General features: G+C 34.2%; 2 protein-coding genes and 1 long non-coding RNA gene across 5 annotated transcripts; 1 reads left to right on the forward strand and 2 right to left on the reverse strand.

Moving 5' to 3' along the window:
• The first annotated feature begins 225 nt into the window (after nucleotides 1-225).
• Nucleotides 226-1,758, forward strand: LOC111382674 (protein GAST1-like). The gene is made up of 4 exons (XM_023006712.1): nucleotides 226-379; nucleotides 612-668; nucleotides 826-859; nucleotides 1,314-1,758. Exons 1-4 carry the CDS (start codon nucleotides 317-319, stop codon nucleotides 1,493-1,495), a joined length of 336 nt encoding a protein of 111 aa, XP_022862480.1. The 5' UTR covers nucleotides 226-316; the 3' UTR covers nucleotides 1,496-1,758.
• A 383-nt stretch (nucleotides 1,759-2,141) lies between these two features.
• On the reverse strand, nucleotides 2,142-10,901 carry LOC111382676. Of its 2 annotated transcripts, XR_002700588.1 has the most exons (4): nucleotides 10,832-10,901; nucleotides 3,366-3,473; nucleotides 2,836-2,886; nucleotides 2,142-2,759 (listed from the first exon to the last, which is right to left on the reverse strand). It is a non-coding gene; the product is annotated as an uncharacterized LOC111382676 (long non-coding RNA). The 2 variants fall into 2 exon arrangements; XR_002700587.1 differs by having other exon boundaries at nucleotides 2,836-3,473.
• A 5,487-nt stretch (nucleotides 10,902-16,388) lies between these two features.
• LOC111382671 (homeobox-DDT domain protein RLT1-like) lies at nucleotides 16,389-23,033 on the reverse strand. Of its 2 annotated transcripts, none has more exons than XM_023006706.1 (8): nucleotides 22,680-23,028; nucleotides 21,187-21,294; nucleotides 20,439-21,086; nucleotides 19,176-19,255; nucleotides 18,618-19,073; nucleotides 18,449-18,529; nucleotides 18,264-18,358; nucleotides 16,389-16,765 (listed from the first exon to the last, which is right to left on the reverse strand). In XM_023006706.1, exons 1-8 carry the CDS (start codon nucleotides 22,687-22,689, stop codon nucleotides 16,696-16,698), a joined length of 1,548 nt encoding a protein of 515 aa, XP_022862474.1. In that variant the 5' UTR covers nucleotides 22,690-23,028; the 3' UTR covers nucleotides 16,389-16,695. The 2 variants fall into 2 exon arrangements, with proteins under 2 accessions (XP_022862474.1, XP_022862475.1); XM_023006707.1 differs by having other exon boundaries at nucleotides 16,628-16,843; nucleotides 22,680-23,033.
• Between the last annotated feature and the right edge of the window lie 337 nt (nucleotides 23,034-23,370).

Consider the following 23,370-nt stretch of genomic DNA (forward strand, 5'->3'; position numbering starts at 1 on the left):
AAATTGGGTCAGACTATCTACACATGGCTTGCATTAGCCGGTTCAGTTCGTACTTCTCATTGAACAAACTCATTAAAAATTTAAATCACAGTGTCTGAGAAAGAGGGTCACAAAGACCTAAGGGCAAGGGTACCATTCCCAAAAGCAACTGTTACTTTATGTCGCATTCTAATACTGTGGTGTCCTACCCAATTGAACATTAAAGAAACATATAGCCCTTCTCTATAAATGCTGCTGTTTTTTGCACAAATTCATACACTTGATTTCACTCCCTCTCTCTTTCAATTTGCTACAAGGCTTGTACGCTTTCCAAGCAATGGCAAAGAAACTAACCTTGTTCTGTCTAATCTTCATGTTTGCTATTCTAGCCCATAATCAGGTAATTCACAAGTTTCCTAGCCACCTCACGAAGAAGAGCTTGCTCGTGTTATTTCACATCACGATATTCTTACATATGCTAAAAATAAATATATATTGATCACTTGATGGATTAATAACATATTTATTTACTAGTTTCAACTATTTTTTAATGTACTGATGACTTCAGCGTCTTATCTCTTAAGTGTTCCTTATTTGAAAATTTCTCACGTGCCTCGAATGAATTTTTGTAGGCTTCTAGCACCTTACTACCAGCTTCTCAGCTGCAACCACAGAGAAACAATCAAATGGTAAGATCAGATTCCCTCCTTCATGCTATGTATCCATATACACTTTTTGCCTTTCTTTTGTGCAGCAACAAATAAGTTTCGTTTTTTAATAAATATGTGGTCAACCACAAATAATTTTTATTCTTCTTTGGCTAATATTTCATTCTGTTGATTGCAGTATGGCTCTACTCAGGGGAGCCTTCAGCCTCAAGGTGGGTTACAGTTTCTAATTTTATTAATATTACTGGAATTAAGAGCATGTTTAGTACACAGTACTCGACTCGACCATACATTAAAAAAACCATAAATGCATCAAGCTGAACTAAGTTGAAGAAACTGTTAGAACAATGTCATTATGACAGTCTCAGCTCCAGTGCAGTTCTAAATAGCTAACTATGAAGTTAATTTTGTCAAATCTTGTTCTGCATCCTATTAATTTCCTCAAAAAACATGATATTCAACAAGACAAGGTAAAAATCATCTCTCTCTAGTTATATTCCATTACTTACATTCATGACTGTGACACTGAAATAAATTATAAGTGTGATGGCCACTTCGACACAAAAAAAAAAAAAAAAAGTTCAATGATCAAGATGAAAATTCATATATGTTAAACTCTCGGTGAATTTTACCTTTGTGCCAAATGAAGCTCCATTTTTTGCGCAGAATGTGCACCTAGGTGCACCAGTAGATGCTCAAAAACATCTTTCAAGAAGCCATGCATGTTCTTCTGTCAAAAATGCTGTGCAAAGTGTTTGTGCGTGCCTCCTGGCACATATGGCAACAAGCAAGTATGCCCTTGCTACAATAACTGGAAAACCAAGAGAGGTGGACCAAAGTGCCCTTGAGAAATCCCAACTTGCTCATTTTCTACCAGCTTATTATTAATTGCTTAATATATATACATGATCTTGCCAAATATTTGGCATTAACCATTAAAAGATCATTAAGTATGAAAATGCTTTCTATTCACTGTAAGTTACCGCCTTGTTGGTTGAGAAATTAGAGATTTCTCGACAATGTTGTAATTACTTGTACTTTTAGTTCATGTTTGGTGCATGGTACTGAAGATGACTGGATATTATAATAAACAAAATTTCACTTATTTTCATTCCTTATTATTGTGTAATACTATCAAATCCTTCCTACCAAACACGACAATATTGTAAACCTATTTAGAAACTCGTATTTTTTCAGTGAAGATGTTGGACAGCATTGAACCTACCTCAGAATAATGTCATTTGTGCAATCTTACGTTCCTTGTAGGCCACCGGCCTTTCTACATGTATCAAATATTTTAAAATCCGAAATGACATTTATTCGAAGAGTCTAAAAGTCAAACCAGGATTTTTCATAGCTAGGTCAATATGGTTAAAACTATGAACACATAATAGTTCAGCACAGATGCTCATAGGAAAAATAGAACTCGATGGCTCTAGTGCCTAAAACTTCCAAACAGATAAGCGCTGAGAATTTATGGAATTACAAATAACTAAAAGAGAACCAAACTATTAAGAATGTACATCAACGTACGAGGAAAAATTTTCAGACTATTCACGACAATCTTTCTATATCTTTATTCTTTAACAAATAGGAAGCTCTACCCAGCAACGCCTTCAATCAATCACGAAATAAAAAAAGGAGGGGTCCATGTTCTTGCAAGACTTGCAAAACTTTTAGCACTGTCATAGTTGGATGGATGAGGAACTGAACTCGAATAGCTTATGAGAATATCACATAAGCTTACTCTCAAACTAACTTCCACGAGATTTCTGCATTGCTTTCATGTAATGGAAGACCAAGATTTATAGGATGGAAGGAGTTTGTTGCAGATAAGGCAAACTACATATCAGATATCAGGTAAAAGAGGATAATAATGGTGACAGCAAGATGGAAGATGATTCAAAATGCAGGATGTCTATCCATGATTAATTAATTATCATAAAAAAAATTCTCCTCTACCATCCCAGGGTCAACTTTCAAATGATTTTCCAACCATGCTGCCCTTCAATTTATAGTTCCATCCCCACACTTATACTCTGGAAAGTAGTTGACAAATGTTTTGCTTCCAAGTTCGTCAACTCCATTGAAGAGGAAGTTTCTAATTGGTTCCTACCGAATAGTGACAATGTGAAACAATTACATAAAGAAATATAAAATATGAAGCTCGATAACCCAAAACAGATACCTAAGCAGGAGTCTTCCTAATTAGTCTTGTCAAAACTTGATAACCTGGATCCTGATATTCAGAGTTTTCCATCAGCCTTCTATTAAATTTTTGTTTCATGAATTGTCTTTTTAATGAACCTAATCAAATTACATCCTAAACTTCAGATAAGATGAACATTGCAAATTGGACCTCTGGATGTCACAGACACATAAACTCGTATATACAGCTATAACCATCATAGACTAATGAGTATGCAGCATTTGTTTTCAACAAAACAAAATAATATTAATAATAATAAAGTGCATCAAAGTGTTAATCGAACCATTTCCCCATGATCTGAGAATGTTTACACGGCACTTTAACCGCCACCCTGTAACTAGAGTGAATTGCAGTTGCTTTTTATTTAGTAATGACTCGTAACAAGTTCATCATGAATTAAGAAGATAAATCTAACAAATCCATTAGCAAACAAGGTTCACGACTACAGTACACAAAGATGGGGGAAATAAATACAATAACCTGACATATGTGAGAAAGCACAATGTTACCTATCTTTTCTGTCTCCATGTCAGATACCTATGCTGTGCTTGGAAATTGCACATAATTTGTGGGAATCTCGTCTCCTTTGTTGCTTGGTCCACCAGCTCGAGCCTCACCTGCAAATGCAACCAGAAAGTCATAACCACAGTAAATGAAAGAGCTTGTTTGGCTAAGCTTAGATAAGTACTTTTAAGTAGCTTTTAGTTTCCAAACAGGCTTAAAGATGTAACCTATTTTTCTTACTCTTAACTCTCAAAGTAAAAAAGTTGCTTAATCTGAAAGTAATTATTAACTTACTGTGAAATAAGTAGTTACTTCTGTTGAAAATTGGGCTGCCTCAAATTTCTTTGGACCGTGTTTTTTGCAAAATAAGTCAGGCCCAAACTTTTGTATAAAAACGTGTTTTTGTGGCAAAACGTTTTTGCCTCTTATGAGGGTTGGGCTGTGCCGTACACGTGGCACAACCCCAACCCTTGGATCGACTATTCACTTGAACGGATATCTACCTTAGCCCTTTAGTCTTCTGTAGTCGAACAGTTTTAGTTTTTTCTCTAGAATTTTCTCTTGTACTCTCTTTCTCTCTATGTGAGGGTTTTCTTCTTCGTGGTTTTCATTCTCTCTGAAAATCTGAAATTCTTTGTGTTGTAATCTTTCATTCTGTAAAGAAAGGTTGAGTGATCTGTGTGATCTTGTTTGAGAGAGAAGTTGTGTGAAAGGAGGCGAGATAAAACGAAGAAATCTCTGATTTTTTCGAACATTTGTATAATTTCTTTGTGATACTTAGTGGAATCTCAAGCATACTCTTGACTGAGGCTCAACGGGTGATTAGGTTCTTTGAACTGAACATCCGGGCTCCTTTTGGAGCAAAAACATATCTGTTGTTATTTTTATTTTTTCCGATTTACATTTCTGCAGTTTTGAGTTTCTTTGTAAAATTGTTTCTAAAATTACAAAATAATAATGTTTGGGACCAACAAGTGATATCAGAGCTTGTTTCTAAAATTTTCTTTACAGTCTATTTCTTGAAATTGTTTTTCGACTTACTGATCTACCAAAATCTGAAAGTTTTTTGTTGTTTCTTGTTCGAAGAAATTTTTTAAACACTCTCGATCTGTGTCTGACTTGAGGCATTCTTCGTTAAACTTGGTTATTTCAAAATAATTGGTCAGATCTTGCAAGATCTGACATTGACTGTTGTTGCTGTTGAAATGTTTTGTTGCAAAAGTTTAAAACTCAGTACTAACCTTTTTGATTTGTTGTTTCTGGTACTGAGTTTGAGTAACTTGGTACAACTCGTACTGAGTTTGGCGAGTTGAGTTTACCTACCCTGAGTTCATACCGAGTCATTGACATATTGCTGAGTTCACACTGAGTCACCACAACTTGGAGGGTTCTTGAACTTGCATTGACATTCTGATCACATTCCAAATAATCTCTTATTGGTATTTGTGTTCTAAAATTAAAATTTTTCACAACGTGGTATTTTTCCTAAAACCCCCTCATATTTGTAATTGTTACCTTGATTATTTCTGGAACCAGTCATTAAGGTCAGTAATCCTCCATTACTTTCCTTTGTCCGGATCTCTTGTGAGGGTCTAGGAATCTGAGGGAGTAGTGGAACTAAGGATTATCACTCCTTAGGCTGTTAAATACGTGAATTCCTTATTTCTGTCAACTGTAATTGGTTCTTTTGTAGCTCTGCATGATAATATTGTCTTATACATATCTCTGCTAGCTTACCTACTTATCACATTCTTGCTATTGGACATCTGTTAATTGAAAGTGCAATACTCTGTGTGTTGTGTTGCTGTGATTTTGTGAATAATTTGTCAATATGTCAAGCTCTCATAATTTTGAAGTTGAAACCTGGACTGGCACTGGAGACTTCAGTCTCTGGCACCAGAAAATGAGAGCCCTGTTATTGCAACAGAGGTGTGCAGGTGCCCTGGATGTCACCTGGGTTGCTGAAATTAGTGCCTATAGGAGACAAGAACTATCTGAGATTGCCCGGAGTACCATTTTTTTGCATCTATCTGACAGTGTTATTAGAAAGGTAGGAGAAAACACTACTGCTGCAGGATTATGGACTAAGTTAGAATCCCCATATCTGACTAGAACCATGCCAAACAAATGCTATCTCTTAAGATAGTTCTACAACTTTAGGTTTGATCCTTCAAGTAGCTTAGAAGAGAACATTGACAAATACACTAAATTGACTCAAGATTTGGCAAATTGTAATGAAGAGCTTTCTCAACAACAACAGGTTGTTGGCCTGCTAAATTCTCTGAGTGAGAAATATAGGGATATTAAGAATGCCCTTGAATATGGCAGAGATGACCTTAATGTTGATATCATAATAACTTCCTTGAGAAATAAAGAACTTGAACTACAAATTGACTCCAAAAACTATAAGGGTGGTGAGGGGTTTCACATCAAAGAAAAACCATTACAAGATAAAAAGACAAATCAGTGTAATTACATTTATTCTAAGAAAGGGAAATTTGTGAATCAGAAATTTAAAGATAAGAATAAGTTTCAAGTGAAGAACAGAAATCAAGTTAGAAAATGCTATTATTATGGAAAGACGGGACATTTAATAAAAGATTGTTTTAAGAAAATTTCTGATATAAAGGGCAAGAACAATGCTGATGGCTCTGCAGCCATTGCCTGCAACAGTGACCCTGAAATACAAGGGGTTGTTCTTGTTATTACAACCAGAAGGGATCCAAAAGAATGGGTTCTCGATTCTGGCTGTACCTTTCATATGTGCCCATTAGAGATTGGTTTTCTGAATTTATTGAACTTGATAGGGGAAAGATCCAAATGAAAAATGACATGAGTTGTCAAATTAAAGGAATAGGGAAACTGAAATTAGTGTTAAACAACAATTGTATCCTTGAACTGACAAACACTAGATATGTTCCTGAACTCAAAAGGAATCTAATCTCCTTGGGAGAATTAGATGATAATTATAACATAATGATTCATAAAGGTCTTTTAAGATTAAATCTTGAAAACAGAAATATAATCTCCTCTCCTAAGATAAATGGTATCTATACCATCTGTGCTGAACCTTTAGTAGGTCACAGTGCTACTGCCTTAGACTCTTCCTTAACCAAATCCTTAATCTGGCATAGAATGATTGGCCACATTTCTGAAAAGGGGTTAATTTCCTTAAATAAACTTGGATGTTTTGGAAATGATAATATTGGAAAGTTAGATTTTTGTGAGGACTGCATAATTGGAAAACAAACAAAAATCCCTTTCAAAACTGGACTTCACAAATCCACCTCCATCTTAGATTATATACATGCTGACCTTTGGGGACCAGCTACTGTGAATACTCTAAGTGGATTTAGATTTTATCTACTAATAGTAGATGACTTTTCAAGGAAAATATGGACTTTTCTTTTAAGACAAAAATCGGACACCTTTCAAGCTTTTAAACATTGGAAGTTGATGACTGAAAATCAAACAAATAAGAAAATCAAAGCACTAAGAACAAATAATGGACTTGAGTTCTGTAATTTTGAATTTAATTCTTTTTGTAACGAATTTGGAATCTTAAGACACAGAACTGTGACTTACACTCCTCAGCAAAATGGAGTTGCTGAAAGAATGAATAGAACTCTACTGGAAAGAGTCAGGTGTATGCTTCACAGTTCCGGTCTTCCAAAATTGTTTTGGGGAGAAGCCCTAAAAACTGTAACTTATTTGATAAATAGAAGTCCATCAAGTGTTGTTGATTTTAATATTCCTGAAAAACTGTGGTCAGGAAAAATGCCAGATTTCAGTAAACTTAAGGTGTTTGGCTGTACTGCCTATTCACATCAAAATGAAGGAAAATTAGAACCTAAATCCTTGAAATGTGTTTTTCTGGGTTATGGGGAGGAGACTAAGGGTTATAAACTTTGGGTTAAAGAGCAACATTGCTACAAGGTTATATTGAGCAGCAATGTTATCTTCAATGAAAATATATTTCCCTGTAATATCCCTACTAATCTTAAATCTGATGAACCTATACTTGTGAGAGAAACCTTAGTGGAAGATCAGACTGGAACTGATATAGATCAACATGTCTTGATTGAGGTGGAGTCTACTCAATCTAATGGTGAAAATAACCATAATGATTCTGATTCTGAATCTGAAACCGAATCTGTTAATCTTCCATTAGCAGATTATCAATTAACAAGAGACAGAGAAAGAAGGAACATAATACCTTCAACCAGATTCAGAAATGATGACTTTGTTACCCTATTTTCTATTCTGGACTCTTTGAATTCTGAACCAAATGATTTTGAAGATGCAATAAATTATCGTGGTTCTAAGTTTTGTAAAGAAGCCATAAATGAGGAAATGGATTCTTTAATAAAGAATAAAACATGGGTTCTTGTTAATAGACCTAAAGATAAAAAGGTTGTTGACTGCAAATGGATTTTCAAAATTAAAGAAGGAGATTCTAAAACAAAAAATAAGAGATATAAAGCCAGATTGGTGGCTAAAGGGTTCACCCAAAAGGAAGGAGTTGATTATAATGAAATTTTTTCTCCTGTTGCCAAGTATACTTCAATTAGAATTCTATTGGCTTTAATTGCCCATTTTGATTAGGACCTAGAACAACTTGATGTTAAAAATGCCTTCCTTTATGGTGACCTTGATGAAGTCATATACATGAATCAACCTAAGGGCTATGAAGTAAAATCAAAAATTGAAAAGGTCTGCCTTCTGAAAAAGTCTCTTTATGGGCTAAAGCAAGCCCCCAGGCAGTGGTATATAAAGTTTAATTCCTATGTTCAGACCCTAGGTTTTGTGAAAAGTAGTTATGATTCTTGTTTATTTTTCAAAGGGTCAGGTGGACCCGAATCCATTTATCTGTTGTTATATGTGGATGATATGCTGCTTGCCTGTTATGATAAATCTGAAATTAAGTTTGTTAAGTCAAAACTGAAATCTGAATTTGAAATGAAAGACCTCGGTCCTGCTAGAAAAATTCTTGGTATGGAAATAGAAAGAGATAAATCTAGTTGCACTCTAATTTTAAAACAATCTTCTTATATACAGAAAATACTTCAAAGATTTGCTATGTGTAAGTGTAAACATGTTTCTTTACTTATTGGAAATCACTTTACACTCTCTAGTGATCAATCACCTAAATCTGAAGATAAAATAAAAAGAATGGAAAATGTGCTCTATGCTAATGCTGTAGGATCCATCATGTATCTTATGGTTTGCACCAGACCTGACCTAGCTCATGGGATTAGTCTGTTGAGTAGGTTTATGGCAAATCCTAGGAAAACTCACTGGTTAGCAATAAAGTGGATGTTTAGGTACTTGAAAGGCACAATTAACCTAGGACTAAAATTTAAGAGAACAAATGAAGGTGTAATCTTAAAGGGTTATACAGATTCGGATTTTGCTGGTGACCTTGACAGAAAGAGATCCACATCCTCCTACATATTTACTTTGTGTAATAGTTGTATTGGTTGGAAATCTCAGTTGCAAAAATTGGTTGCATTGTCCCCTACTGAGGCTGAGTATATAGCAGCATGTGATGCTGTAAAAGAGAGCATATGGTTAAGAGGATTACTAAATGAAATTGGTTTTGTAAATGAATCTGTTGCTGTTCATACTGATAACCAAAGTGCCATTCATTTAAGTAAAAATCCAGTTTATCATGATAGAACAAAGCATGTTGATATAAAATTTCATTTTGTAAGGAATATGGTTGAACAGGGTATGATTAGTCTTGTTAAAATCCCTACAGAATTTAATCCTTCTGACTTGGGAACAAAAATTTTGACATTTAGTAAATTTACGAACTGTTTGAAGATTCTGAACATCACTTAAAATATTAATCAAGTGATATTCAAAATTTCTTTTGTTGAAAAATAAACTAACTTCAGATTTTTTCTCTTTACAAGTTCTGAGAGCAAATGAAGTCAAGTGAAGCTTGAATCCACTTGGTGAAACAAAGAAATTGTTCAGCAAGGTGGAGAATGTTGAAAATTGGGCTGCCTCAAATTTCTTTGGACCGTGTTTTTTGCAAAATAAGTCAGGCCCAAACTTTTTTATAAAAACGTGTTTTTGTGGCAAAACGTTTTTGCCTCTTATGAGGGTTGGGCTGTGTCGTAAACGTGGCACAGCCCCAACCCTTGGATCGACTATTCACTTGAACGAACATCTACCTTGGCCCTTTAGTCTTCTGCAGTTGAACAGTTTTAGTTTTTTTCTCTAGAATTTTCTCGTGTACTCTCTTTCTCTCTCTGTGTGAGGGTTTTCTTCTTCGTGATTTTCATTCTCTCTGAAAATCTGAAATTCTTTGTGTTGTAATCTTTCATTCTGTAAAGAAAGGTTGAGTGATCTGTGTGATCTTGTTTGAGAGAGAAGTTGTGTGAAAGGAGGCGAGATAAAACGAAGAAATTTCTGATTTTTTCGAACATTTGTATGATTTCTTTGTGATACTTAGTGGAATCTCGAGCATACTCTTGACTGAGGCTCAACGGGTGATTAGGTTCTTTGAACTGAACATCCGAGCTCCTTTTGGAGCAAAAACACATCTGTTGTTATTTTTATTTTTTCGCGATTTATATTTCTGTAGTTTTGAGTTTCTTTATAAAATTGTTTCTAAAATTACGAAATAATAATGTTTGGTACCAACAACTTCCAACTATTACCAGTAAAAAATATTATTTAATGTGAAACTTGCTTATTCATTTTATAAGTAAACTTTTTAAGCTTAGCCTGTACCTGTAAGTTCCGAAGTTCACGTTCTCCTGAAATGGGCTCCGATAAGGTTTATGTGTCTATAGATTTAAATGAATAAATGGCATGTAATTTGAAAGACTGTCCCTTTTTCATTCTAGACACCAGTTTTCATGCATAGCTTGAGACATTCCTTTAAGGCACAATATAAAGCACTATGCTTAGATTCGCTTGGAGAGAACTTGGTCCATGAAATCTGTGTTACGTCACCATTACATGATTTCATATTGGGCAAATAAATATATGTAGAAATCTTTGAAAGTCAAATTTGAAGTGTAACAAGTTAAATTTGATCACCTCAGCATACTTCAGGCCAAGAGGAATTCTCCTTGTAATCCCTCTGATTGATGACATCATGTTACTAGATAATGTCCTCCAAATAGTTAAACATTTCGGATATTTTATGCCCCAATATGTATAGAAAATTCAATGAGATCAACAAAGATGTTCGATATGAATATAGATTATCAGCACTCGATAATCAATTAATTATTGGAGATTAATTGTTCATGAAGTACACATTTATTGATCTTCGACGAGTTTATAGCTATTAGCCAGTTATAAAAACAGTTTCTATCTATTTCTGGACTCAAAAGAAAAAGGCTAACCGAACCGCTCGACCATAGAAAAATGAGGAACCAATAGGACTCGCCTGAAGTGCCTGCATCTTCCGCGACTCCAAAAGTCAAAGAAAGGAAACCTGAGAACTTACATTACAATGATGTTCATGCTAGTAGGTAGATAAAATTCTGGTCTGGGGAATATACCAAGATCCAAGATATACATGTAAGAAAGAGGATTTCTTTCCCGATACATTTTTCTAACCAAGTGATTCTCAATAAAAAATTACTAAAAAGTAATTTAAGGACAATTCCCTTTTCCCAATATACATGCGACAATTCTCAAACAACTACAAAAATGAAGACACGTAACTCTAATCTGACGTCAAATGGAGCAAATAAGGAACTTTAGTGAACTGCATTCTGCAGAACTCCTAAAGTAAATAAATGCCGACTCCTGTAACTTTCACAAGATAATTTTTTTGGTTTGAATCCAAGACAAAATAATAATTCAATTATAATTTATAAACGAAGTCTTTCTTGCCATATGTAATAAAGTAGTAAAAGAATGAAATACTTTTGCTCCATTTTAGCATCGAACCTTGAAAATATATATATCAAATGTAAATCTTGAAATGCAACAAATTATGTAAAAATATTTCTTCTCGCATTTTTAGAAGCAAACTCGCTAATTAAACTTTTGTAATCAATATTTTCTAAAAAGTCTTAATCAATAGATATCAAAGCTAATCCATTCAATCGTTCTTGTAACATGGTTGATCGCAAATAAAATTTTAATAACTTCAATTTTAAAATACATTTTGAGCAGACGCATAAGTAATAGGAATTGTCAATAATGTTCTGTAAGCAATACATGTATTCGGAAAGCAATCCACTCTTTTCAAATAAGTCAATATATCAAAAGCCATCTTTATTTCTTTTGGTAAAAGATTTCACAAAACTTTTAACTCTTTAAATAATATTTGCTATCAAGATTGCAAAAATTTACATGGCTTAAAATAATATCAAGATGCTCATAACATGCTTTCAAATTAGCATCATCCAATGAGTTTAACTTGTTAGAAGAAAATAGAAATCCGAAATTGTTTTCATATGAATTGAGTTAATCAAACATTCGTTCAAGTGATCCAATTGCTTGATTTAATATTTAAAAGAAATAATTGGTTCTGAAAGAATCTTAAGATAATTGTGCATCATCTACAACAACATTTTCATCTAATATATAAAAATAATAATTGGTTTCTCTCTTCTTTGCCTCAAAGATGAGGCAATTGGAAAAGACGATTGATTTATTTAATTCTTTTCTGTAAAAAGACGATTGGAAATGACGGTTGCTCAATTTTTCTTTCTTCTCTCAGTTTTCTAGTTGGCTTGATCTCTTTTTGACTTTTCCCTTTGCCCTTATATTATTTAAGGTAGGAATATTGTTTAAGAATATTATATTCAAGGAAATTATAATTAGTTAGTCACATTATTCTTAATTTTAATATCTTATGCCTAATAATAAAAATTTTATATTCTAAAATTAATATATTTTTTAAATATTTAATTATAAATAAATATACAATTATAAAAAATAAAAATAAAAAATTTTGGTGCCCCTACAATTTTGAGGTCCTGTGTGATCGCTCAACTTGCACACTCTCAGGGCCGTCTCCAGGGTACACTCCACTCAAATCCTCGCATCTCCACAATCAGAGCTCATATCCAAATAAATCACAAGATATATTTCCCCATTTCATCCCAATTTCGAACCTTAAACTTTAATACGTAATTTAGAGGGAGGGCAGTTTTCGACTTTCCTGAAGGTGTCAATGCAGTGGAAGCGCGTGAAATTAGGGATTATAAGAGATAATCATGGGAGGATGGGAGTATTCTTCAACTTGAAAATAACGATATTTCTTTGTAAAGCAATCAAAATCAATTAAAGAAGTGGGGCGACTTTCCAATAATGCTTTAATTTTAAGGATATACAAGGGAGCAGTGACATTAAAATTTCAGCAAAAATAAAATAAAAATTGTAACTTGTAAACATTCAAATTTGAAAACTTGAAGAACAAAAGATTAAGCCTTGACTCTTCAATATTTTTAATTACACAATCTATCAATATAATAATTTTGCATTTTGATTCATAACTTTTTCTTACATTTTAACCCCATATTCTTATTTAACAAAAAAAAAAAAAGGCACTTGTCACATTATTTATTATAAAAAATCTTTACCAGGGGGGAAGTAAATGTTGTAAGTATTCATCATTCATACTTAGCCCTTGGTTGGTGTAAATTAAATTCAAATTTTTAATAGATTTTGATAAAAGTTATGAAATGTCCCATCGAATGTGTTTTTATAATTAATTATTAATTTTGACTTACCAAACAAGGGCATCCATAAAAGATACCCATATTTTGTTAATCACCAAATAACCTTTACAGAGAAGTGAGTTACTCCCTTATGTATGACAAGCCTGCATCAATCATCAGTTACCACAGCTGCTATTCATGATTATTGACCATTTGAAGAGCCGCCCTTGAGACCAAGGATAAGCTCACTCAGAAGAAGCGTCCCTTCGAGGTCAATGTTTAATAGCGACTAAAATCAAAATTTTAATTTAAATCAAAGACAACGATTAATTTTTAACCAATACTCACAATATTTTAATCACACATTTTATTAATTTTTATCAAAATTTATTAAAAATAATTTGATGTTAATCCTCACCGAAGATGGTCTAAAATTGTACCAAAGAATAGAATAAAACACTAATAAGAAAGATTCACCCACCTTCGATTCTTGGCTGGAGCCTGGAGGCAGAGAATCGCAGAAAGAATGGAGGCTTGCGGCGGGAAGATGGTGAGATTTGGATTTAATTTGGGTTCTGGAAATGGGCCATTTTTTAATCGGGCGGGCCTCTAAATAGACTTGATGTTGCGCTTGGTCTTCTTTTTGGAAATTACTACTTAATTAAAGGGAAAAATTCATATCTCAAGTATATTGTTTATATCAATTCAAAAATAAGATAAATAGTTTGAAATTTCAAGTTTATATTTAGTTAATTAAAAATATTTATTAATTAAAGATAACAAAGTCACAGTTACACGATTAATGATCACATATTTATTTACTGGTCACATATCGTCAAATTAATTAATTATAGATTATTTTGAGGTCACGGAACAAAAATTTTGTAATTCACAGATTATTTTATAAAAATTGTATAGTCACGGATTATCAAATTTTAATGTCACAGACCAAATCATTGAAGTCACAAATTATTTTATAGTCATGGTTATCAAATTTTAAGATCACAAACAAAATCGTTGATCACATATAACAAACACTCTACTTTCGATCCCAATCCACCACCAATCCTTAGTCACAGAGCAACCAAAATAATTGGTCGCAATCACTATTACACCCCGCCCCACCATAATACCACCACGACCACAGTCGACAACAACCAAAACGACCACCAAAATACAACAACCGACTGCACCACACCACACCACACCATCACACAATCGCCAACCACCATCTGGCCACCACCAGCAAATTTTTAGTGACATATACCTAATTTTAGGTCACAAATCAGCGAAATAGTTGGTCACGGACTCCTAAATGGTTGGTCACAGATTTGAAACACCCCACCATCAGTCCACCAATCGCCTCTTGCACCAAACCATCGCAACCATCACACCTTATCTCGATCCCATTCCACCACAGTACTTGATCACAACCACAACACCATCACAACTACCGCCAACACCACCACCACCACGTGAAAACCTACCCACCAGCCACCGCACCAAGCCAAGCCGGCCACCAACCGCTACTTGTTCCCCTTCAACATACCAAAAATACTACACCACAAAAATCATATTGCCACTGCAGAAAGAGGGTACGAGAGAGAGAACGGCAGATCTGAAAAGAGAGAAGTGAAACGGCGATTCGCAGCAGCGCACCAAGTTTCAGTCCACGCTTGTGTAGAACATATAGCCTCACGCTACAGGGGCGACGAGAAAATGGCTTCGAAGCGGTGGTGCTTCGTAGCGGTAGAAGCACCGCTGCAGGACGACGTGAAAAGGCTCTCTTCAGCAGTAGGCGATGGTCTCAATGGGCGGCGGCACCGTGGACGATCGTTGCTGGGGGTTAACGGGAGAGAGTGAGGAGTAGAGAGGGCGGTAGTGTGAAATGATTTTCGGAATTTTAGGGTTGAATTAGGAATGAAATATTTTGTATTAATATTATAGTTAAATTAAAACCTGAAATCTGCATATAAAAAAAAAAAAAAACACATTTTACTTGACTTTTTTATTGAGATTTTTAAATGCTTGGATTTTTGTAATTTCCACTTAATTAAATGCTTGAAACAAATCCACGTTTGGTGTAACAAAAAATCAAATTTTTAATAAATTTTTATGAGTCATTTAAAAAATAAATAACTTCTTTTATTGGTTAAAGTTGAAAAAGTGACTTCATTTTTAAGGAAATAATTTCCTTTCAAAATAAGTAAATATTTTAGTTAAAAGTAACTAATAATGTTTGATTGTTTTCACTTTTCAGTTTGCGCCTGAGCATTTATTTGTTGATGGCAAGATGAGCGTCCAAGTATTCTGATATAAGGTACTCGGTCGAATTCTCCATTAACACTCGCATTTCTCTCTGCAGTTGTTGGAGTTCAATGAATCTAAAAGAATTAACTCGGAAGAAGCCCATGCCAATTTGATCGAGAAAGAAGAGTGAGATCAATAGCTTGACAGCGAAGAAAAATTACCAATTTGTTCACAAATCTGACTAATTTTTGCACCACAGATTGTTTTACTAGATTTTGTGACTTAGCATCCCATTATATTTTAGTTTCTTACAGCAATTTTAAGATTTTTAGCAAAGTGAGTTTTTCTTTACAGCCATGTCTTAAAGCAATTGAAATTTGGCATTTCTCATTGAGCTTGATAGCTGAAATAGCCTTTCATTGATAAAAGAATGAATAATGTTATTTATAATCAGCGACTGTAATAATCATTTTATGTGATATATTACGACATAATCTTAATAATTATTTTAAAAAATTATAAAAAATATTCACATTTTGTAATTACTAAAATTATGCCTCGTTAGATGACTAATACAGTCACTGCCTATGAATAATATTACTCTAAAAAAAATTCATGTAATCTACCTTAATTTACCGGGAATACAGCCTAGAGCATATTTGGCTAACTTACACACATATTGACCAAAACATCAATTTTGTGAGTTGCAAAGAAAAAAATGAAACTTGGTTCGACTATGAAAAAATGAAAATAAATATAATTGCGTTAAAATTTCATAGAATAACTTACATACAATAAAGAAAACCCCTGAACTATTTCCATTAGGTAATTTAACCTGCATCTACAAAGTTTTGCCAGAAAGAGCAAATTTTTGTCATGTATTTTCTTTTTCTTTTTCCTTCTTTATTACTCGTAAAATAGGTTTTATACCTAATAATTTACATACGATAGTGCAAGGGCATCCACCGAAAAAGAGAAAATTTAGAATCAACCTTACAAAACACAACGAATTACTCTTAAAAATATTTAAACTAAACTGCTTTTGAAAAAAAATAAAATAAAATTGTAAACTACTAAGTGCAACGGGCAAATCTAAGGCCGTTTGACGGGACTTTTAAAAATTCAAAAACTCCTGCAGAGATTAAAATTTTGCTTTTGGACATGTTTGATTAATTTTCTGATAGTGTTGTCTATCTAAAAGAGCATTTATAGAAGGTAACTTCCCCAGAAAGCTATCCAGAAGCTGAAACAAAAGCTGAAGCCTGCCAAAAGGGCCTCTAATAGTCTTTATCGATAATTACAACTACCTTCCTAAGGTTATAATGCAAATAAATTTACACTGTACAAAGTTGCAGCACCTTTCAATTGACACATTGAAGCTGAGTACTCAACAACCACAGCCTTAGGACCCTGTCCTGTATTTTCTCCTACCAATTGCCAGTTGTCAATCCATAGAACTCATTTCTGCACCTCCATCGTCTTCACTAAAACTAGACGGAATCTCAGCCACAGACCTAAAGTATATTGACATATGTGCAATGTTAGCAGAAATATTGCTCCATTACGAAAGCTATACAAACAAGTGTCATTCCCTGTATCACATGCACAAAACATTTCAAGCCAAAATACAAGATAAACAAGTAATAATCTGCATAGAATAACATATATGTAAAACGTACAAATGCGAGTCATGCCCACAATCCCTTAATTTATAGGGACGTGTGTGTTTTCTACCAAATAGTGCAATCCAATGTGTTGCGTTCACCAACACTAGACTAAAGACCAAGAACTTGATGTCTTTGTGAGAGTTGGTGACAACCAGTGGGGATCTAATGCTCCTTGCGCATGCATACCATTTGCGAAAATTGTGCGCTTAGGCCTGTGGTGAAAAATTAATTCGGCCTCCATGTGAAGGGGAGTGTTGAGCTCTAAAATAAATAAATGTCCCTTGTGTTTGTGAAATAGTGTGAAACGTAGTTCTTCAAATCAATGCTATGATGTTTTTGAAAAATTGACACAACTCATCCCGAGTCACCTTAATGGACTCAAAACTTGACGTGCGCAGATGGTAAATACCAGTTAAATGCCGGACTCACCAAGGCAACTTTGACTATGATAAATTTTTTTTTTTTTTTTTTNNNNATGATAAATTCTTTTTTTTTTTTTTTTATAGGTAATCAAATAATTTTATTACTTAAAAGAGAATACACGGGGGGGGTACAATCACTTTAAGCTCTTAAGGAAAAACATGAAATTAGGCAACCCATCTACAGGATTTCTAGCCACAGCATTAAACCAAGAATACAAGGTAAAGTACCATGATAAATTCTTAAAAAGAATTTTGACTTTGACAAAGTTCCTTATGAAATATGGACAAAAACTACCTGAAAAAAATAAATTTTCCGCAAACATATACATTTACATAATTATAGGGTATATAAATTGAACAATTACATATCGCCCCCTTTCTAAGCACTGAGGCTTTCAAATGAAGTGGCTTAACATGTTATGAGGACAGATAAAAATCAAAGAGTCTTTAATTCGAGTGCAGCCGCCATCTATAAATGAAAATTGTCCATGTGTCAGGCTTTTGATGAAAAATGAATACAACATAACATGTGAAGAAGCATGTTGAAAAAATAATTTAAAATAATTAAATGTTGTCCCTACCCTAACATCCTAAGGTTTTAGACATGAAGGTTTACCGAATGCATTGCTAGCTCAATGATATTGATATAGGCAACAACAAACACATTTCATCCCCTGGCTTCCCTGTCATTACTTCTTTCACAATGATAGAAACGTCTCAGCATCAGTCGAAGTGTTAATACTATTTATGGGGACAGATAGATTTATACACGTGTAGGATTAAACAATTTAGATATCAGTTGAGGCTTGGAGGAGGGATTGATCAGGTACAGAATTCAGGCACATAAAAATCGTAAGATGCAAAGATGCTCCTGAAATCCTCAAAATCCAGCAGCCAAATTAAGGAAGCGTAATAGTTCAAACCTTGGGAGTTGATACGGGCATGGATGGGTATCTATCACGGACAGTTTCTTCCTATTCAGTTGCTGAGAAAATCCATCTCTAACTCTTTTTGAATTCTGCGTATACGAAAAAAATGTTAAAACAGATTAAAAAAGAACAGTACCCCTGCAAAAAAATAAAAGCATTGAGATGAGCACAAAACTTACACTCATTCCATTCTTCGGGGGAACAACTCCATCCAGCTCAGAAATTTCATTCGTTATTCTCTCCCTGTAAACCTTGGCATCCTATACATCATTGTCAAAGAACAAAGCATCAGCAGAAGAGTCACAAACTGCACAACAATTGGCAGGAATGTGCAAGTTAAGTTTAAACCTTTATCGTTCTTCTTGGCATTCCTTTGTCTTCAGAACTGGGATATTCGTTTCCCTTGATGGTAAAATTTGATGGTGTGTATTCAATGTTCCCTCCACGGGAAACATTTGGGCCTACTTCATTATACTTACTGAACAAGGGCTCAGTCCATTCCCCTCTCACTTTCCCACCATTGGTTTGCAGAAGAGGAGGGCTAGAAACAGATTCCACTCTCATCCCTTCAATACTATGTCGAGGCCTCTTTTGATAACTGTCCCTACTTTCATAGTCTGGCATATATTTTCTAGAAGCTTCGGGAAAATGCACTGGCGAATTAATCCCAAGATCCAACGTACTAGTCTTCATCTTCAACTTCTGCTGGAGGTAACTTCCGGAAATTTCAGATTCGCGCGTCATTCTAAAATTTGTTCCATCCATGCCAGCGTCATGAGAGCCGGTGTAATTGTATTTATATCCCTGTTGAGCATTTAAATGAAAGAAAACAAAACTAATCATATAAAATCAAATCGCTGACATTTTCTAAATGAGTTAAAGATTGTGTCCACCACAATAACTTGCCTCGCTGAAATTAGGATACTTCTGGATTTTTGAAACGCCAGGAATGGACTGCAGAACACGTTCTCCAGCACAATAAGGTTCTGGCAAGTATACACAATAGAAACAAATAATATTCAGAAAAAACCCAGAAGAATAAGTTAAAGAAAGAAAGGATCAGATGGATGTTATTGAAGCACATAGATGTAATGAGAAATGATTACGTAAAATACATTCTACTTGCAAGATATACTGAATAACTTAAAGGGGCATAGGATACACTTGGAAAATCCATTATGCTGATAGAAACAGAATGCAAAAATTCATAAGAGCTACAAACAATTAAGCCCCTTTTTTTATAAAAGTTGATAAAATTTGTGGTTGAAAAGTTGTGGGTCCCATGAAATGTATAATTAAGATTAATTGTTGACTTTGACTTGGGATTTTTAGTAGATTTTAATCTACACCAAACAGGAGCTAAGGTAAAATGGCGAAATCTCTGTGTCACAGGCTGAGACTAAAGTGTAGAATCAGAGTTGTTGCTCAAAACTTGTTTTTATACATTAAGAAAGTAAAATTACCGAACAATAAGCAATTATAAGATGAAAGCAGAAACAAAAAAGCAAACACTCGCGGAAGTGGAAAAAGTCATATGGTGGTAGACATTAAGAAAGTATAATTACCCAACAATAAGCAATTATAAGATGAAAGCAGAAACTAAAAGGCAAACACTCGCATAAGTGGAAAAAGTCATATGATGACACATAAGCTCTGAAAAATAGAGAGTTGAAAACAAGCATAATCCATGCCAAGCAAGAAATCATTCATGCGTAGACTATTTTTATGACATTGGAAACTTTTTAGCAGGAGAAGTAATTTTCTCAGGAGCTCCTCTTTAGTAACTCCCAATGAACATTGCTAATGTATTGCAGCGTACTGTTGCCACATATACACATTATCAGTCATCTGATTATTCTAAACATGTTATTCATTCAATACAATAATTATCAATGATTTCTGTGGAACTCCCATAAAAATATGAACACCAGATGCTCATCTAAACACAAGAAATCCATCTTCTCATTAGCAATTCCATTATATACCGGCTATATTTTACATCTTGTGTGCTTATTTTCATTATCTTCCATAATCAAGGCACCACAACTACGTAAAGCAAATGGAGATGAACAAACCAACATAAACGTTCAAACATGGACAAACTTCTGTGAGTACATAAAGATAGAACATTGTTATACAGCATGATGTAAAGGGTAGAAAAACATTTACCATTATCTGGTTCCTGCTCTGAAGACTCAAACGCACCAGGGGGAAGTGGATCAAATTCAATACCAAGTGGCGGACCATCTACCCGGTAATGACTTCCCAGCTGCTTTTTTACAGCAATAATAGCAGCATTTTCAGCCTGACCTTTCACTTTTAGATAACCTGATGGGCCATGCCTAACTTTAACATCCTTTGAATCCATAGGAAACTTTGGTGTTAGGTATTTCGAGCTTGCCACATCAAAAAAGTCACCATTATGATGGGAAGACATATTCCGTAATGATGAACTACCTCCTGACGATGGATCATTAATACGATTATAGTTACTGGTATAGTGATTAACAGGCTCATACGTGAGGTCAGCAGCAGAAAATTCTTGGCCAGCTAACCTTTCACTTTCAACTTCCTTGGTGTCAAAATTTCTATCTTCTCCCAGTTTTGTGCTACCTAAGGAGTCTTGCTTAAATCCACTGCCACCATCCTGTATAATCCCACTTGAACGATCTTGTCTCCCCATTGCAGATGGTTCCTCATTTAATAATCTCTTGTCCTTCAACCTTCTGTGGCAAAACCATCCAGAAATTTGCTTTTCTGACAGTCCTAATGACTCTGCAAGTTGCGATTTCATCGACTCTGTAGGATATTTGTGTTCTGGGAAAAGGACAAGTTCTTCTTAACAATTGGGTATAAGGATAATACATTAATGAGACAACATATGGAAAGGCGTGACATACAAAAAGAGAAAGTTTACCATCATAAAATTTTTCCAAAGCATCAACTTGAGCACGTGTTTTCACTGTCCTTTTCTTGCTTTTCTCAGCAAGAGCATTATCGTCTTCTGAACGCACCTCACATGTTTCTAAACGATTAACAGGAAACAAACATATAATACTTGAGATGATCAGCTAAACATACATTAAAGCAAGCATGTGCAAGGACGTCCAACATAAGTCCCAAGTGGTTTCCGAGTTGAACTCAAGATATACACCAGCACTGGGACCAGTGCCCCTTTCTCATGCTCAAATAAACAATTAAAAAACTTAATCCAAGAACTTGGACCCTTATTAGACAAACTTACAAGAATCAAAATTTAAAAAAATAAAAGTAAAAATGGCATTCTTGTATCACGGAGGAAACTTAGATTTAAAGTTCATTTTTCTGTTTTCAAGAAGAAATAATACAGAAAATTTTATCAAGGTGCATAGAAGAGACCTTCATTGTGTACATAACTGTCAACAGTATTACTTATTGCCAACAGTATTACTTACTTTTCCAGGTTCAGATATGCATATATACCTTTCAAAATAATATATTTATATATTTTCATCATAATGTGACTCGAATCAGCTCCTCAAATCAATAGAGGACACATTCTTCACATTGTATCTCTTAGCTTCAAAAGGTAATATGGTGCATATCATCATAACGCGTCTCAAAATCAGCTCATTAAATCAATAGAGGACACTTATTGTCAACGAAATCATGGTTGGTATATGTTTCAAGAACTTCAAACAAGTGTTTTTACACGAAATTTAATTTACAGAGCCTGAACTTATATCAATTAGCACTTTCAAAAACTTATAGATAGGCAGTGTCTTCTAAGTCATTAGAGATTTAGAAATCAAATGCATCTGATCTTCCATGTACCCACAATGCAAGATACCAAAATTTAATAGGAAAAATAATCCTCCAAGAATTAAGTTACAGCAATGTGGAGATCTGAAAATTTTGCAAGTCATATCAGATGAAAGAACCACAAAGTAAAATATGCATTTGAAAGGATAATGCAAGAATAGGTTTCCAACCACAAAGAAAGGTACAGCTGCAGAACCCAAAAGTATAATTTTCTTAAAGGTTGTTCCTTGAGCCTCAAACATTGTACTTTGCCCTCAATTTCCAGCTGCTTCAATGGTTGTTCTTAGACACCCTCTCATTAGAAATTTTATATACCAAATTATCACGCATTGAGTGTGTTTGTTTGTGTAAAATTACAGGGAAGACCCAATAAATGCGAAAACCCAGAATTTAAAACCAAACCCAGCCAAGCTTCTCCCAAAATGCAATGAAAAATGTCAGATTAAACCAAAAAACCCCCCAAATCGGGGATTTCCAAAGAAACCCGTCACGGCATCGAACCATTTGAAATCAAAATACACACAAAAATTAACATCAATCATGATCCGAAACAAGATGAACTGAAATTCTAAAAAAAAAAAAAAATTGATAAAATAAAAAATTCCGCACCTTCTTCCATGAGTATTTTGTTTGATTTTTTCCCGAAATTAATTTACTTCTCCCCTTTTTACTCGTTGCTTCTCTATTGATCCATCAACATTTCATTAAACGAGGAATTCAATAAACAACATGGATAAAGAAAGGAAAAAAGAAGTTTTATGGGTTACGGGAGAATTTTAGTCCGAGTAGAAGACTGGGTACAAGTGAAAAGATGATTTATTGTTTTCTTGTGGGGAAAAAAGTTGGGAGAAGGAGAATCAAATGTTCTTTCTTCCTCATTTGTTATTATTTATATTATTTTATTTTTTGGATTTCTGAATTCATGGCTGGAAATTGCAGTTATACAATTTTCTTTCCTTCAATTAATATGGGATATTAATGTTTATCTTGTTCTTCATAAATCTTTACAATTCCCCATTGATTTTGTTGATTACTGCTCAATATTTTGAAGCGTGTTTAGAACGGTTTTGACTCGGAGAATAATCAAATTAGTTGCAGTGCTTGCTTAATTATTACATTTACCCACTGATTATTCTCCAGTAAATATCACATCATCTTGATGGAAAAATACAGTTCTTGATGGGATTTAACAAGCAGATTAGATTAGAAAGTGATTTAGTTCAAAGACACATTTGTATAAATCTCTATTCGACTCGTTATACTTTTACTATGTTATAGGTTTTTCATTTTAAAGTACTTT

Source organism: Olea europaea, unplaced genomic scaffold (genome assembly GCF_002742605.1).
Source record: "Olea europaea var. sylvestris unplaced genomic scaffold, O_europaea_v1 scaffold2547, whole genome shotgun sequence".
Classification (NCBI taxonomy): domain Eukaryota; kingdom Viridiplantae; phylum Streptophyta; class Magnoliopsida; order Lamiales; family Oleaceae; genus Olea; species Olea europaea.